This window comes from Neolamprologus multifasciatus, chromosome 14 (genome assembly GCF_963576455.1).
Source record: "Neolamprologus multifasciatus chromosome 14, fNeoMul1.2, whole genome shotgun sequence".
Lineage (NCBI taxonomy): Eukaryota > Metazoa > Chordata > Actinopteri > Cichliformes > Cichlidae > Neolamprologus > Neolamprologus multifasciatus.
The window spans coordinates 39965752-39984291 of NC_140452.1; the positions used below are offsets into that span (position 1 = coordinate 39965752).

General features: G+C 42.0%; 1 protein-coding gene across 1 annotated transcript; it reads right to left on the reverse strand.

Annotated features, from left to right (window-relative positions):
- Positions 1–10307: 10307 nt before the first annotated feature.
- On the reverse strand, positions 10308–11770 carry LOC146504665 (uncharacterized). The gene has a single exon (XM_085184406.1). It carries the CDS (start codon positions 11768–11770, stop codon positions 10454–10456), a length of 1317 nt encoding a protein of 438 aa, XP_085040532.1. The 3' UTR covers positions 10308–10453.
- Positions 11771–18540: the final 6770 nt, after the last annotated feature.

Below are 18540 nucleotides of genomic sequence, written 5' to 3' on the forward strand. Positions count from 1 at the left end.
CAGACTGCTGAACACCTCATAGACACCTCACCTTCACTACTGGAACTTCAACATTATGCACTACACACTGTATATAAATGCCACTTGTTTTGCACAATATCCAACTACCAACCTCTGTATATTTTATATATTTATTTTATTTTACTCTATTTAATTTGTAAAATATGTATATATATACACACACACACACACACACATATATATATACACACACGTAGACATACATATTTAGTATACACATTCAGTAATATGCATACACTCTTAGTGTGAAGAGTGGGAGAAGAGGGTTGCATTGACAATCCAACACAATGGGCAGCACATTGAACACATTTTACAAGTGGTCAGAAACTTGTAAATAATTCATGAAAGAATAAAGTTACGTTGAAACCAAGCACACCATTGTTTTTCTTGTGACATTACCAATAAGTTTGTTGTGTCACATGGCCCTCTTCCTATTGAAAAAACAAAAGTTGTATCCAAGATGGCCGACTTCTAAATGGCCACCATGGTCACCATCCATCTTGAGGAGTTTGCCCCCTCACATATACTAATGTCCCACAAACAGGACTTTAATATCACCAACCATTCCCATGTTATTATGGTGTATCCATATAAATGGCCCACCCTGTATAATGTTTAGCAAAGGTTTTACATCTATGTGTCCAACAGAGTCTCCAGAATTAGGAAGTCCACTACATGCATGCAGTGGAATTATCTTGCAACAGAGAACAACCCAGCTGACATTGCAACAAGGCCGATTGCAGCAAGTCTCCTGCACAAAACAAGCTGGTTCACTGGTCCTCAGTTCCTAAAGCAGGTCCAACAACAGGTATCCCCATCAGTGACATTAAGTAAGTTTGATCTTGCTGAACCACAGCACGATGCAGAGGTTCGCCCAGAAGTCAGCACCCTGGCAACTAAGGCTACTGACAGACCTCTCAGTCCACAGAGATTTGAACGGTTCTCCTCATGGAAAACTCTGTAAAATGGAATGGCGAAGCTCATCAGCGTGGCAAGAGACAGGTCAAGGCTTTCAAAACAAGATCCACAAACACAGGCAAAATTTAGAGTGATCTGGAGTGTTCAAAAGATAGCATTCAAGGAAGAAGTGAAACAATTGGAGAGAGGGAAACAAATTTCCAAAACAAGTCCTCTGTGGAGGTTGAACCCCTTTATTGATCAGGATGGAGTGCTTAGAGTAGGTGGACGGCTCTCTTCAGCTGATCTTCCATATGATGAAAAACACCCAGTCATACTCCCCAAGAGACACCACGTGACAACTTTGTTAGTAAGACATTATCACCAGGAAGTTGCCCACCAAGACTGCCACTTAACTCAGGGGGCACTTTGCTCAGCTGGTTTGTGGATAATTGGCGCAAGAAAGCTGGTTTCTAGCTTGATCTATGGCTGTGTCACATGCCGCAAACTCAGAGGAAAGCCTCAAGAGCAAAAGATGTCTGACTTGCTTGAGGATAGGCTTTCCATAGAACCCCCGTTCACCAGAGTTGGTCTAGATGTCTTTGGACCATGGAGCGTAGTGTCATGACGAACGGGAGGAGGCACAGCAGAAAACAAGCGATGGGCAGTGTTGTTTACGTAAACAACACTGCCCATCGCTTGTTTTCTTCTTGTTGTTTGCCTAGGAAAGCAGGCAGTGCATATAGAGGTGATTAAATCCATGTCCACCTCAAGCTTTATTAACGCCTTAAGAAGGTTTTTTGCCATACGAGGACCTTCCAAGGTCCTCAGGTCTGACCGTGGAACCAACTTCGTCAGTGCCTGTAGAGAGTTAAGGATCTTTACTAGGGCTGGGTATCGTCACTGATTTCTAGAATCGATTAGATTCCGATTCACAAGGTCCCAAATTGATCGATTCAATTCGATTTGAATCTGGGAAATTTTGCCTCAGACAGTCAGAAATATTCAGATCAGTACATTTAAAAAAGGAAGTAAGTAAGAAAGTAAAAAGGAAGCTGACACTCGCAAGTCTATATCAAAGGTGTGAGCATCACAGCAGATGCCTTTGTGTCAAAGCATCTGAAGATAAAACACAGAAAAATTCAATTCAATTTTATTTATATAGCGCCAAATCACAACAAAAGTCGCCTCAAGGCGCTTCATAGATACAGAGAAAAACCCAACAATCATATGACCCCCTATGAGCAAGCACTTTGGCGACAGTGGGAAGGAAAAACTCCCTTTTAACAGGAAGAAACCTCCGGCAGAACCAGGCTCAGGGAGGGGCGGCCATCTGCTGCTGTTGGGGTGAGAAAAACATGAAGATTGCTGCTGGTTAAGTCAATATTGTTTGGAGAGACATCAAACTAACAGCTTTAGAATCAGCGCAAAAGGGGCGTAAACACAAAGCGCGGACCCGCCGAAACATCAGAATCAGCGAGCTGTCGGCTTTCAGCCCCGACTATGTCCGTGCCGTCGGGTGAGAAAGGCGACATCTCACTGATTATGATCCGTCAGCGGGTCCGCACTTTGTGTTTACGTCTTTGTGCAGAATCAGTGTTCCTGCTCTCATTTACTGTTTTAGCTGTTTGGTGGTTGTTTAAATTTTGTGAGGTTTAACCTGAGATTCTGGCATTTGGGGCTAAATAAATTTATATAAAAAAAATCGATTCAGGATTTTAATGAATCAATATAACACTATACAAGCCAGAATCTATTTTAATCGATAAATCGATTATCAAAACCCACCCCTAATCTTCACAGATGACTCAGAGGTCCGAAATTATCTTAGTAATGAAGCTCATGGACCTTTAATGCATCACACTCATCCCATATGGGAGGCTCATGAGAAAGAATGATTGGTGTTGCTCGTCGGATCTTAGATGCCATGCTGCTGCAGTCGGGGCCTACTCGTCTTTCTCATGAAGTCCTTGTCACCTTGATGGCAGAAGTGATGGCAATTATGAATGCTCGTCCATTGGTTCCGGTGAGTACAGATCCAGAGTCACCGACAGTCTTGACACCAGCAATGCTTCTTACTCAGAAGGCAAACGTTGTGTCTGCTCCCGAAGGGGTGTTTGACTTGAAAGACCTATGCAAGAAACAGTGGCGGCCTGTCCAATATCTAGCCCAACATCTTTTGGAAACGATGGCGACAAGAATATTTGACAACACTGCAGTCCAGAAAGAAGTGGATCAATGACAAACGGGACATGCAAGTCGGAGACATTGTCTTACTGAAGGATTACCAAACCAAGTGAAATAAATGGCCTATTGGTCTCATTGTTAAGAACATCCCTAGTCAAGATAATAAAATCAGAAAGGTGGAGGTTAGAGTTGTGAAACAAGGTACTCCACGGATTTACCTACGTCCAGTTTCTCAGCTCATACTTCTGTTCCCCAAGGAAACTACAAAGAAAGACTGAGGTATACAGGAAACTAAACAGTGAAGTAAAAGATGTAGTGGTATAAAATAATTTATACCAGGCGGGGAGTGTGTTGTTATAACTTTAATGTGTTATATGCTTTTATTTGTATGATTTGGCACCCTCTTGTGGCCACAGTTGGTACTTGGGAAGTTGTTATGCCCAGCTAATTTGCTACAATCAATCAATCAATCAAGAAACCTGTATTTGTCACATGCAAAGTTGCCCTGCAGCGAAATGGGACCCCCCCCCCCCAACCTTACATACACAACACAGACATGACATGGGGAGACAGGTCGGAGACCGGTAGTATTTTGAAAACAAAACACAGAAATGTACAATACAATCGGCAAGTTGAGGAGGGGGGAGAAAAAGAGAACTCTACTCATGCTGGGCTCCTATGAGAGGCCAGCATGAGAACATGAGAAGGCGTTTGGAACCAAGAGTCTAAACACAGTTTGTTATCAGGGGAGAGATTATTTGTTATGTTCAGTTCCAGCCTTGAGACCGCAGCTGGCACCGATATGGTAGCCGCATGAAATAATGAAACAATGAAAATGGATAAGGGATACCATGCATAAGAAGCCTTAAGTAACATGGCATGTAAACTGGAGATGCAGTTCAAAGTAAAGAAGAATCTGAGTTCAAAGCATTCTCTTCTTCTCATTCTGTCAAACTGGATAAGCTAAATCACGCCCACATCTAGTGAAGACAGAATATTGCTTTACTTCTCTACTTCTCTCTGGGATAACTTTCTCAGAGATGAAATGCCGGTTTGGTAGCAAGGCTCCAAATGCTCAATCAGACCACCGAGAGGTCTGGCACGGCACAGCAGCTCTATCACGTGACGCATACTGCTCCAACGTGCTAAGGCTATGAGCTGAGTTATGCCATGTCGCAAGTTTTGCGAGGTGCTTTTGTGATATTTAATAGATCGGATTACATTTTTTATTTCTCTCCGATATCCGATCCAGTAATTTAGGTCAATATCGCACCGATACCGATATGTAATAACGGATCGGTCCATCTGTAATATATATATCTATATATAGATATATATATAGATAGATATACAGTGGCTTGCAAGAGTATTCGGCCCCCTTGAACTTTTACACATTTTGTCACATTACAGCCACAAACATGAATCAGTTTTATTGTAATTCAACGTGAAAGACCGACACAAAGTGGTGTACACGTGAGAAGTGGAACGAAAATCATACATGATTCCAAACATTTTTTACAAATAAATAACTGCAAAGTGGGGTGTACGTAATTATTCAGCCCCCTGAGTCAATACTTTGTAGAACCACCTTTTGCTGCAATTACAGCTGCCAGTCTTTTAGGGTATGTCTCTACCAGCTTTGCACATCTAGAGACTGAAATTCTTGCCTATTCTTCTTTGCAAAACAGCTCCAGCTCAGTCAGATAAGATGGACAGCGTTTGTGAACAGCAGTTTTCAGGTCTTGCTTCCAAAAACCCCAGAAAAAATAAATGAAAGGTTGGAGCCGCATGTAGACGGAGCTGGGCATTGCTTCAGGAATGGAACTAATAAACTGTGCGGGCCATTCAGTGTCGTACTTTGCCTTGAGTGTATCATTACACTGCAGCTCCATCTGAATCTGCACAGGTTTCTCTCAACTCAGCCAACAGACCTCTGTATGATGAGGAATGTCGGCAAACTCTGAATCTATTTCCCACATAAAAGACTGAAATTGACGGTGATTTAAACTTTTAGCTCAGATAAAATTTACGGTTTGCGTTATGGTGATCATTACATACTCCATGTTTAGGACTTTACCACACAGCGTTTCCTGGTGTGTGATGCAGTGATATGCTGTTAACTCACCGGTACAGTTCTCCTCCAGCATCTTTACTCGCATCCTGCTGACTAGTCCGCTTTTTTCACCACACAACACCGGCGCTCCATCTGTTGTAAGTCCAACCAGCTTGTCCCAGGGCAGTTTCATGTCGATTACCCTTTGACGTACGTTTAAAAAAATGTCTTTTCCTGTCGTTGTCCCGTGCATCAATTTAATGTTCAATATTTCCTCTCCACGGATGAAGATGGCCAGATGTCCATCATGTCTGTACTTTCATCCACAGCAAGAGAGTATGCAATAAAGTTTTTGCTTCTTTCACACAACTGTGTTCTTAAATTAGTGGCCATCTCACAAACCCGATCAGCAATCGTATTTCTGCTCAGGCTCACATTTGCCAAAATCTGCGTTTTGTCTGGACACAAGACGCTGCACACCCTCATCATGCAGCTCTTCAGAGTGGTACCAGGCTGATTTGGCTTTCTCCTCTGCTACAATAAAACTTGCTTTCACAACAGCTTCACTTTGTCATTTTGCTCTGGTGAAAAAAGTCTGCTGAAATGTCACATTTTTCTTTAGCTCTCCTACTTTCTTTAGTTTCTGCTCTGCATTTAGGTTTTTCAGCTTATCCTGACTTTCTGTCTCGTAGTGCCGTCTTAAATTAATTTCCTTAATTACAGCCACATTAGCTCCACTAATAAGACACACGGGTTTACCAGCAATGTCTGTAAACATATATTCAGTCACCCACTGGCGCTGAAAGGCTCTGCTTTCAGAATCAACTTTTCTCTTCGCCATTGTGAGCGGCTAGCTTCGCAATAACAGAAGTTTGACTTGATTGACGCGGGAATGTTCCCAGTTAGCCCAGCGTTCAGCAAGGAGGGTGCAGCACTGCATTATGAGATCTGTAGTTAGTATATTATTAGCGCCTCATATCACCGGGCCATGCATAACACTAATAGTACATCTACATAAAATGATCTTGCGGACCGGATATAAATGTACGCCGTATGTATAAATGTACATGTAATTCTTTGTTTTTACATTCATCAGGTCCCAATCAGCCCAAATAGCAAAGAGAAATTAAAAATGCATGCCATGAAAGGAGATTAAAGTAAGAAAGTATACTTTTATATTTTTTTAAACTTTATATTTAAGTTTATAACTGACATTTATGCAAAATAATGAAGTAAATGCAGGAATTTATGCCAAGGGCGTAGATTTGGCATGGACGGAAGGGACGTGTCCCCACCAATATCCAGCAATTATTGAATTGTCCCCACCAATAATATGATCTCTTAGAGTAAAGAAAAACAAACCCGATAGAAAGAAAAAAACGATCTGTCAGCGTCTCATTCAGCGAGCGGAGCAGAAAGAGTTAAATTACGTTCGCAACTGGAGTCCTACGTCATGTGACAAATATGGCCAATGTGATTGGCCGAGCCTTTCAGGGAGCTCTGTTTAGTTTCAGCAGCGGCAAACCTGCGCTGCGAGGAGGAGAGGAGGATGACAGCGCAAAGGAAGAACCTGGATATAAGAAATTGTTTTTCAAAGAAACCTGTAAGTCACTTAAAGTCAGGTTCACTCATATAATGTGTCCGTCACAATAACGTTACAGGCTATGCTAGGACATACATGCCAACACTCACGATTTTTCCGGGGAATCCTGAATTTCAGTGTCCCTCCCGAAAATCTCCCGGGGCGACCATTCTCCCCCCAACTTCTCCCGATTTTCCACCCGGACAACAAAACTGAAAACCATATCCCAGACTGGCCCAGCCAATTCCAGTTTCCAACAATGGCTACTATTACTGCAGCTACTTAGTTTTAATATTACTCTTATTACTCTTTCTGGGTCGCAAAATAAACCTTTAACACATTTTCAGACGAGAATGTAGCTGTGTAAACTTCAAATAACTTAAACATGTTATTGTTTAGCCTTTTTCAGTGCTTTAGTTGTGTTTTATTTGTTGGTGAGTAAATCGGTTTGGCTGAGATTAAAGTTATTATATTAAATTAGATTAAATAAAACTTTATTATTCCCTCAGGAGGATTCCTCCGGGGTTCTCAAACAGCTGAATAAACTGCTGTGTGAAAACAGCAGTTTATTCGACCATCTACGCCAGCATCCGGTTATATTTTAGACAGCAAGGAGCAGACGGCAGGTGACGTAATTCTGAAGGCTAGACCGTCCAATTTCACAGTCGCTCATTTCCGGTCTACCCGGCTTTCGGAGGACCCGGCCCACTTAGACCACAAAGGCCGGGTCTTCAGGTGGACACAGCCTCTGAATTTGGACACCCCCGGCCTGTTTCCGGCCGGACAATAATAACGATGACATTTAACTTATTTTATCCGATAAATAAACACTGTAAGATTCAAGTTTTTTGTATATATATGTACATGTATATCCCCCCAGCCCCTTTGAATGTCTCCCTAATTCTGAGGTCTCAAGGTTGGCAAGTAGGTGCTAGGCTTGGTCCACATCAGTCTAAAATTGTATGTAACCATGAATAATGTGATGCCATGTCCACCAGGAGAGACTGGACAGTATAGATGTAAAACAAATATGCCAGCAGTTCATTTCAGCTAACGAGAGGAGCAGGCATGTGTTTGTTGTGTGGGGCATGTAGTCCATGTCTGTTGCTGTAGTTCATGTTTAGAATAAAACATCCCAGCTCACTGATCTGATCGGGGCAGTAGTGCCTAAAATGTTGCATAATGTTGCTGAGAGATCTTTTACTTTGTGGTAATTTTAGATGAGTAGTTTTATGGACAAAACCCACCAGGTCATTCAGTGTTCTCTTAGTGCTAATGTGTCAGAGATGTTGGTGTAGTATAACTGAAGTAATGTTGTTAAGTCCTTAAAGTCATATTCTTTTATTGTCATGACTGTATTTGAAGCTATTTTTACTTTTGTATGATATCTGATTTATATGGAATATGGCTGAAGTAAACTAAAGCCTGAAATACTTAGTCAGTCATTTGTTTAATAGTAATTTAACATTATATAATTCACATATAAAACTATGAATTGTAATTTTAAACGGTTTAAAAGCATATAGAATAGCATATGTAGGCAAGTATATTTCTCCTTTTTTTATCAAGAAGCAAAAACAAAAAGGAAAAAATAAGAAATGGGGCAGGGGTCGATGGCTGAATCATCCGACCCCACCAATGCCAAAACCAAATCTACACCCTTGATTTATGCTTAAATTCAAAAAGAATTTGAATAGTTTTCTTCACTATTTTAGCACAGGTTCTCTCCTGTTAAATAAAACTTTTTAAAAAACCTATATACTAATAGCTATATAATATATATATATATATTAGTCACTGTGGATTCATTTTGATTTATCACAATTAAAAATAATAAATTTTTATTCTATATTAATCACATTTCATTTTGCATGAGCAAACAGACTCAAGAAAAAAGGGAAAATATACGCACTTAACATGTTTATTGAACATCTTGAACATTCATGTTAACAAAAAACTCTGTAAACATTTATCCACTCTCTCGCTGTCATTGTTGGGGAGGCACTTCATGTCCTTTAAAGGAGGAACCAAAGGGCATGTTCTTATAGGTCTACAGTCTGTGGCAATATACTTGGCAATTGTGTCAGTCATTCTCTCCAAGGTAGACTTAGTGAGTCCCCGATGCTCCGTGAGTGGTTTATCGCAAACTGGTTGATGCGTTAGCCAAAGTCCTCCCCGACTAACATATGCTTCACGTCAATGTGATATTTTAAGCTGGAAGTGCTTCAGTGCAAATAAAATTTCTTCCTGCACAATGTGCATCATACTTTATGTTGGTCAACTGTTCCATCTTGTTATTTTTTTAATACTCAAATCTCATCTTCCACATTGAGTTGATTGGTTCAGCTGCCCGTCACTACCAGATCAGCTGTGAAGGTAACTCTACTTGGACAAACTGCCCAAAATGCATTGATGGATACATTTCAGGGATTTCGAGTCATTCTGCACTCCAGATGCGTTAATCACGTTGACCGTGATGGCGGATTAATTTGCGCATTAATTTTGACAGCACTAATCTATCTATCTATCTATCTATCTATCTATAGAGAGAGATTAATTTAGTGAGTTGATTCTAATAGACTATATGCGCCTTAGCATATAATAATAATAATAATAATAATAATAATAATGGATTGGATTTATATAGCGCTTTTCAAGGCACCCAAAGCGCTTTACAATGCCACAACACTCTCAAAGTTCAAACCTTTGTAGAAAAATAAGTCCAGTATTACAGAATGAAGCCAAAGATAGCCAAAGCCAAATAGCCAAAGCCAAAGAAAAAAAAGCCCTGTTTTCATTTCCAGAACATGGCGATAGAGCAGCTGTGAGAGAATTCAACATCAATTAATCATTAATGAATCAGTGAATCAGAAGTCCAACTTTTTGTGCGATGATTAACATCTTCCTCTGCCTTTTGGGTGCTACCGCAGGTGCCTTTGTTGGGAAGAGAACTTACAAACATACAGTACAACACTTCAGAGTCACACTGCTAGTGATCAATGTATTGATTCTGTACTGTACAGGAGAGACAGCACAGAGATCGACAATGGTCCACAGCCAATCAGGACGCGCAGAATGCGTTGTAAAAAAAAACTCCCAAAAAAACATGCAAAGTTGCACTAAAAAAATCCACAAAACAGTGCAGTGAACCGTGTTGTAGCGAGGGACCACTGTAATTTTGAACATACCCTTCATAAATACTAATATATAGAGACTCTTACTAGCAATCATTCATTTTTTTATATCATGTGGCTTTTTCACAGTTTGTTGACATGCTGTGTAGGTGTGTACTTGACTAGCTGCTATCGACATAACGGTGGAAACCTTTGACTATACTTCACCTGTAGTTTGAATGCTGGACATTTGCCTGTTTAAATCATGAGAACTGTCACTATACAGAGATGTGCTTCTGAATGTGGATGATGTGTCTTCTGATTTTGTAATGCAGTTCTGCTTGTGTTGAGTGATGTAAACAACCAATTGATCTACACTCTTCAAGCGTCAAAATTGATTGAGTGTTCCCACCTTCTGCTCTTTCCATTTTCGTATTTTGGACATTATTTTTGAGTCCATCTTCGGAGTAGCAATTGACCGCCTAATAAAGCTACCGGAAACTCTACATCCGGACTTAAAACAGGAAGTTAGCATTTTCTCGTGCATAAGGGATATTGGCAATGTCAGTCAGTAGGTCAGTGGTTCCCAAACTTCTTTTGCTAAGAGGAAGTGTTTGTGCCATCCTCCCCTTTGTTTGTGCCCCCCCGTAAATAACTGTATGTGATTAAAAGTGAATAAAGTGTCGGCAGTATAAAAAGAGTGTAGAGTAGTTTCTGTTTATGTGTGTGGGAAATGGTCTTATCAGCTGGAGTTAAAACACAGAGTGGGACAAATGAACAGCAGGGCGAGAGCACACAGCCCTGGGGGGAGCCAGTGGAGGTGGAATGGAGACCAGAAAGAGAGTTGTTGACCCGAACTTTCTGAGTCCTGTTAGTCAAAAGGTCCAATATCCACAGGATTAGCTGATCATCCAGGCAAAATCGGGAGGAAAGTTTAGTGGCCAGGATATGAGGCTGCAGAGTGTTGAAGGCTGATGAAAAATCAGCAAACAGAAGTCTGGCGGAGGAGTCAGGGAGCTCCAGATGTTTGTGGATGGAGTCCAAGATGAAGATTTTTGCATCATCGACGCCTCTGCATGCACGGTAAGCAAACTGAAGTGGGTCCATCAGGGGGTCAGTTGATCTTACTATGTGCTGTTTTATGATCTTCTCCATGGCCTTCATCACCAGGGAGGTGAGGGCCACAGGACAAAGATCATTCAGAGACGTTGGGTTGTTTCTTTTGGGGATGGGGATGACTGTGGAGTGTTTCCACAGTTGGGGGACGGTGTGACTGTCGACTGAGTATTGAAATAGAGTCCGGAACACACTTCCTAGTTGCCCTGCACAGTGCTTCAGAATTCGACTGCTGATGTTGTCAGGGCCGGGTGAGCTCCTCTCCCTGGTCCTCCTGAGGGCTCTCACCACGTCCTCAGTCTTGAAGGTGAGTGCAGAGCTGCCAGGTTTGAGTGAGGATCTGGACTCCTCAAGCTTGGGTGATAGGTCGTCAGGGAGGGAGGAGGGGTTGCTGTCCTCCACGTGGAGGACAGAGGCCTTGGTTTTGAGGCCCTGCCAGGCTGAGCGGAGGTCCTCTGTGGTGAATTTTTTTTTCAACAGTGTTTTATACTCCAGTTTAGCAGTTTTTATGGACCTCTTGACCTCCCTGTTGACCTCCTTTTCATCCAGTGCAGAGCCGGTAAAGAAAATCCTCTTTTTTTTATTAAGGATTTCCTTGAGCTCCTTGGTGATCCAGAGTTTGTTGTTGGGGTAAATGGTGACTGTTTTTGAGGGGATAATGTTGTCAACACAGAAGGAGATGTATGATGTCACTGTGTCAACTTGTTCGTCAGTGTCATCAGAGGGAGAAAGAAAGCTGTCCCAGTCAGTGGCTTCGAAACATCCTTGTAGGGTGAGGATACTTTTCGCTGTCCACTGCATCAGCTATGGGGTGGATGTAAACCAAGATTATGAAAAGCTGTGGGAATTCTCTGGGGAGGTAGTAGGAGTGCAGGGAAACAGCCAGAAGCTCAATGTCTGTGGTGCACAGCTTCCCTCACGATGACTGTAGAGCACCAGCTGTTGTTTACATACAGACACGCGCTGCCGCCAAGTTGCTTCCCAGTGTGTTCACGCTCTCTGTCCAGGCAAAGGGGTGGTGAAAAGCCATCAATGTGCAGCGTGCTGTCATCGTCGCTGTTGTTTAACCACGATTCTGTAAAAGCCAGAGCGGAGGCAGTTCTGTACTCATGCAGGTGGTTGATGCAGGCTTGTAGCTTTTCCAGCTTGTTGCAGAGAGACCGCACATTAGCCAGGATAATGGATGGGAGGCTTGTTGTTTTTGTGTCTCCCTCTTGAGTCTGGCTCTCACCCCACACTTCTTTAATCCCCTCCTAGTTACCTTGTTTTTGTGAGTTTTTCAATTTCCGTGTCCACGGAGCATTTCCTCGGGAAAGTAGTCAGTAGGAGCGGAGCAGAAAAGCCCGAGGCCGCAGTTGCATGAGAAAGTCTCTGGTGTAGGTGAACCTCTGGGTCATGTCGAAGTGTCGGAAACAAGTCCGAAAATCACAAAAAGGACGAAAAGGAAAAAAAAATACAAAATGTACCGAGTAGACAGCGAAAAATAACAACGAAAAGAGCTTTAAGGTTAGAAAAAAAAAACGAATAACTGCTCAGCTGACTGGCCGGTCAACTGCACGAGCAGCGACCCAGAACTAGGTCCCTTCCTTCCTGTGCTATGATTCCGCACAGGAAGGGAGGGTATGAGTAACCCAAATGTGCTGTTAGCATGTTAGCAGAGCGATGCTACTGTGAACTGATGAGCTATTGTCTTGATGTGAGCTTTCTACTCAGGGTTTTTTTTTTCCCAGTCCAGAGCAGAAATGTTTTTGTTAAGAAACTGGCTGTTGTTTTTTTCCACAATTTTAAATATAAGCTAGATATATTTCTGCTAATGAAATTAGTTTGCTAACAGTAACAGGGATGAGTCAGTGAATGAGTCCGTTGGACTTGTGAATCATGATTCACGAGTCAGTAAAGTGACTCTCGAGTATTGAACGATTCGTTCATGACTCACACATCACTATAGTATAGGGCTCTGACCTGCTGTTATTGAAAATTGCTTGCATGGTGCTGGAGCTCACCTTTGTCTTCCAGGCTATAAAAGCTAGTCTAGAAGAACTGTTTTGTCTCTCTCTTCCCCTCCACCTGGCAGCAACTTATTGATGATGTTTGGCTACTGGTTAGGTTATGTTTAATAAATTATTTTATTATTATTTTTAAATTTTATTTAAGTAAACTTTGAGCCAGTTTGTTTTCGGGTACAAAGAAGGGAAACCCTTGTTCTGTATCAGCCAGATCAGACCATGTCCCTGGCTGTACAAATACAAACAAATTATGTACAACTACAGTTGTTATACAATATTGCCCTCCTCTTTGGGAAATATGGAGAAGGATTTAATATTCTAAGTGTGTGTGTGTGTGTGTGTGTGTGTGTGTGTGTGTGTGTGTGTGTGTGTGTGTGTGTGTGTGTGTGTGAGAGGGAAAGAGAGAGTCAAAGGAAGAGATTGGGATGGAGGGGGATTTATACAATGCTGTGTTTGCTACTGCAAGGGTGAGTGGTGCACAGTCATTTTACCTCTCTTTTCATGAATACAAAGGAGGCTATTGTGGGCCAAAAGCCCCTCCCTAACTCCACAACCTCCGAGTCTTTATCCCCCATCTAGCAGCACAAGGGAGGCTCAAACATTATTATATGGACAGACTTATTACCAAGTAAAGCATTTTTCACAGACACTGAAGCAGCGATAGGGATTAATAAATTATTCCAACATGAAGCGAGCCAGTCAAGATGAAGGTCTCACCCACCCTGTCCAGTGGGAGAATTCCTCCATCCAACCTCATAATACAAGAAAAGAGGCCTTCACATGACTGAGCAAAGACCAAAAGATCACCATATTACCAGGTGACAAGAGGAGGTGCACTGTGGTTCTAACCTCAACTGATTATCACATAAAGATTACTAAACTCCTCAGTGACAACAATACCTATGAAGCCTTAATGGCAGACCCCACAAGCAACTACAAAAAGAAAGTCATCAGTTGAAAAGGAAAAAGCCATTGACCCCTTCATACCTGTCTGTAAACTGTTCTGTTTGAACTGAACGATCAACTGAATCCATTATTGTTTTTTGCATTGCATTGCATTATTGCCTATTAATTCAGGAGTTTAGTGTTTTTCACTGAAATTTTCGACATCATGTCAGCTGTGCTAGTCCTGTATCTGCCTGCACACATAGTACATATACTTATCTGTCATCAGCAAATACCCAAACATTGCCCACCAGTTTATTAAACCCAGGCTAATCTGTCTCAAGAATTAAGGAGTGCACAAGGAGGGAGATAACCATGGCCTTAACTCTATTTGTCACAGCTTGGTTGGCCGGTGTGTTTGAGGTGTGGACCAAAACGCAGACAAGGGTATAACAAGGGCAGACAAAGCATAACAACAAGTGAGCCGTTTATTTGGGCTAATGTCAAAACAAAAACAAGGCAAGGCAAACTGGAGAAAAAACGAATCTGAAATCTAAACTGAGAAAAAGTAAAACTAAAACATGGAAACTGTGAAATTAACATGGCTGAACAGGAACATGAAAAACTACTACGTGAGATAATTAGAACATAAACCTGAGACATGAAGAGCTGAGACTCATGGAAACATGTAGCGGGACAAACAGACGACCCAACAATGAACAGAGGATGACAGAGGACTTAAATACACAGAAGGATAATGAGGGAAGTGGAAACACCTGGGAAGACACAGCTGGCACAAATGATCATGACACCTCAGGGAAAAGTAAAACTAAACACTAGGGGTGCAACGATACACAAAATTCACGGTTCGGTTCGGTTCGATACTTTGGTGTCATGGTTCGATATTTTTTCAATACAAAAAAAATGTTCATGCCTTTTTAATTTGTCATTTATTAAAATTATAAATATATATTTTAACTCAAAAGTACAGTTTTTAAATTAAATGTTGCTGAAACAACAAAGGGATAAAATAATAAATCTATCTGATCGAGAAATCACTCATCTTTGGAAAGGAGAGTTTATTACAGAGAAATGGCTCTTTCCAAAATAAAACCTATACTATACGCTTCTTCTGGGGTATACTCTCAGCAGGATATTAAATATATCAGATCCCCATAAGGAGAATCATGTGCTAATGGCTGTCTAAATCAGCGATCCCCAACCCCCGGGCCTCGGACCGGTACCCGTCCATGAGTCGTTTGGTACCGGGCCACGAGAGTTGAGGCTCAGGTGTGAAATGTATGGTTTTCAAGGTTTTTATCGGTTTTCAGCGTTATTTTGTTATTGTTTTTATCGTTAACTCGGCTTTCCTTGGTCTTTTCACGTGTGTTATGAATAAATCTTCTTTTTTTCGGTACCGGTACTAGTTTTATTTTGTTGTATTCCGTGAAAATATTGTCGGGCATAAACCGGTCCACGGCGCAAAAAAGGTTGGGGACCGTTGGTCTAAATGACTCTGTAAAGTTTGTAGCATGCGTGCTTGTTGTTTTTGTCTTCTTCCACTTGTCTTTGCACTAGGATGATGTCAGAGTAAATGTGCAGTCATATTTGTTGTGTTCCCATTAGTGCTGTCAGTGTTAATCTGAAATGACGTTAACGCCACAACACAGCAAATCTCTGTTAACGAGCTACCGCGGATCGCTCCGTGCGTGGGGCTGGACGGCGTCAACACGTTAATGAGCAAACTGCACTAACGCAGTAGTTTCCACCATTGTAATTGAGCATTGCGTGGCACATCCATACTGTACATACTGTTTTACTTTTGTCCATGACATGCTTACCTTCAGGGTCATACGTCACATGAAAACCAAAATAGTTCCAAACGCCAGATCTGAATGAGGGTGGGGGAGGTTCAATTTGCCATGTTGCAAGGAGAGCTTAACTTCTGTCTCGCTAGCTTGAGACAGAAGCTAGCGAGACAGAAGCTGTCTCGCTAGCTGTGGGACAGAAGCTGTCTGCGCTCAGTGAATCTGCGTTCGACTACTCCGCCTAGGCTGCACTGTTGAGCGCAGATCCACTGAGCGCTCAACACAGACAGCATCGTCAGAAGAAAAGTTGATAAAATAAATTAAAAATTTTGTATTGTTCGATACTTATGCGTACCAAACAGAAAGCACTGTATCGAACGGTTCAATATCGATACAAGTATCGTTGCACCCCTACTAAACACACTAAACATGGAAACACCACACCTTTCAAAATAAAATAGAAACATGGAGAGACGTACACGTGACAGACACATGAGACCAGATAAGGGAGACGCAAGCCTGGGCATAACTAAGCGCACCGTGGGCATAAGTAAGTGCACCCTCTTTAAACAAAGAGGACAAGACAGACTAACACAGAAGACAGGAAAAGACTCACAAACACAGGGACATAGGTGAATCATAAACTAGACTAAAACTCAACAAAACTCTAACTAAATAATAGCACAAGAACTTAACATTATTTCAATAACATAAGAAAATCAAAAATAAACTCGAGACACTGGGTCACAGACCCAGCCCCTGACACTATTGCCCATATATTTAATTTCCAGTGGTGAGTGGGAAGGAACAGCTGTAGCCAAAGAGATTTGATTTGATTTGATCTTACCCTCCAACCATACAACATTACACAAAACATTACATGGGGAAGACAGGTCAGAGAGGCATAACAATGGAAAAATGCACCACATGAGGAAAGATAAGGAGCAAAAAATAACTCCCCCCAGACTGAGCTCCAACAGGGAGATCAGTTTGATACTCTTGCATAATGCTGAGAACACAGAGAGCAGATGGAAAATTAGTGGGTGCGCATGCTGTTGGATGCTTCACCTATGTCACGACTGAAGTGAGTAGAAAGTGCTTTCTCTTGGAGCAGGGATCTGCCAGTTCCCCGTCACCTGCTGGCAGTGCACCACCAGATCTTCCAGCTGCAGTGTGTGATTATCCTCCACCATCATGACTATCACCTACAAGCTAGCAAGCCAGTGGTATCAGACCAATTTCAAACATCCGCAATATCCCTTCAGACAGCACTGGCTGCAATGTTCCCGAGCCGCTGGGGATCTCTTTTCCCAATGTAAGTGGTGGCGGTGGTAATAATCTTATGCAGCGTGATGACTGAGAGAAGTGGCAAAGGTGGCAGAACTGTGGACCCAGACCGAGAAACCAGCACTTGAGGGTCGAGCATGGCCGATGTTATTGGTCTGACATTTTCAGTGTTGGGGAATTGTCGGTGCCAATGTGATATAAGTCTTGATCTGATCCCTCAGTACATACACACAGGATGCAGAGTTTCCAGCTCAGCATAACTCTTTATTATTCACTTTACACAATAGTTGTGCGGTTACTTGCCCAAAAGAAGCTGTCAGCTTCTATTCTGCTGCCACATACACCGGCTCCAGCGTACTACTGTTTAAAATGGGGAGGTATAATTGGTCGATATCTGCCAGCTGTGTCAGTGAGGCTTCCCTGGCACTGGTCCCTGCTCCCTCAACCCCCCGTCCCACCCCTTCCCCTACACCTCATCGCCACAACACGCCACAATACAGTCCTCTGTTCTATCTACAGAGCACTTTCTCTCTCTCTCACACTGACACACACACACACAGGGGTAATTTGGGGTTCACTGAGTCATAACCACAATGTCATGGAAGGCAAATTAAAAACTGTGAATTTGAACTAGAACTGAGAGAGATCAACCATCTAAAGCAGAAATCTTTGCATACTTACGTGAACAGACAAAATAAAGTTGAAGAGTAAACAAGTTTCTCTGTTTTTGTATGCTTGCACCACGTGAAACCACTATCTACAGTCCAGCAAAGCTTCATTACACAATAAAGAAAAATGAGCAATCAATGTGCTGTTGAATTGTTGAATTCTATTTTAACTTCTTCTCCTACCCTAAAAGAATCGGAATTTAAATCTACAGTATATCCTGCCAACGGAGAGATGCCAAACTCTTGTAACAGAAAGATCATTTCTATTCTATTCTATTCTATTCTATTCTAATTGTTCACATGGTTACCCTTTCACACACCTTTGTCACAAAAAAAACCCCCCAAAACACAACTTTTACCTTATATTAGTTTCAAAAATCTATATAATCTGGCATAAAGGCAGTAATTTACTCTGTGTGCACCAGAGTTTCAGTTGCGAGCCCGTAATTCTCCCAGCTCCTTTCTTTGTGCTTCACATCTGTCAGCCTCTGTCTCTGTGGACGTGAAGGCAAAGTAGGTTAGGCAGGAGGAGCTGGAGGAAGCAGACACAAACTAATAGAGACAGACAGCAGAGAGAGAGTGAGACAGACAGCAGACGTGTGTGTGAGCTGAGCTGTGTGTGTTTCAGTTTCAGGAAGATGCTGTTCCCACCAAGAAGTTGGACTAGAGAGCAGCATCTGAGCTCCATGACCAGGTAAGTGCACTCGTAATCTCACTAACTCACCCACTCCTGCCAGTGAGTTAGCAGGCAATATGCACTTCTGCCCTCCTGGAGCCTGGCATCGTGGATGTGAATGCTTTACAATGACCACGGAATAATTAGAATAATAGAAGCCTAGTCTAAAATCAGTTACGTGTGATTTTGGTTGTATGTTCCGGAGGGTGCTTCTGTTGTTTTGATCGTTACACACTTTTAA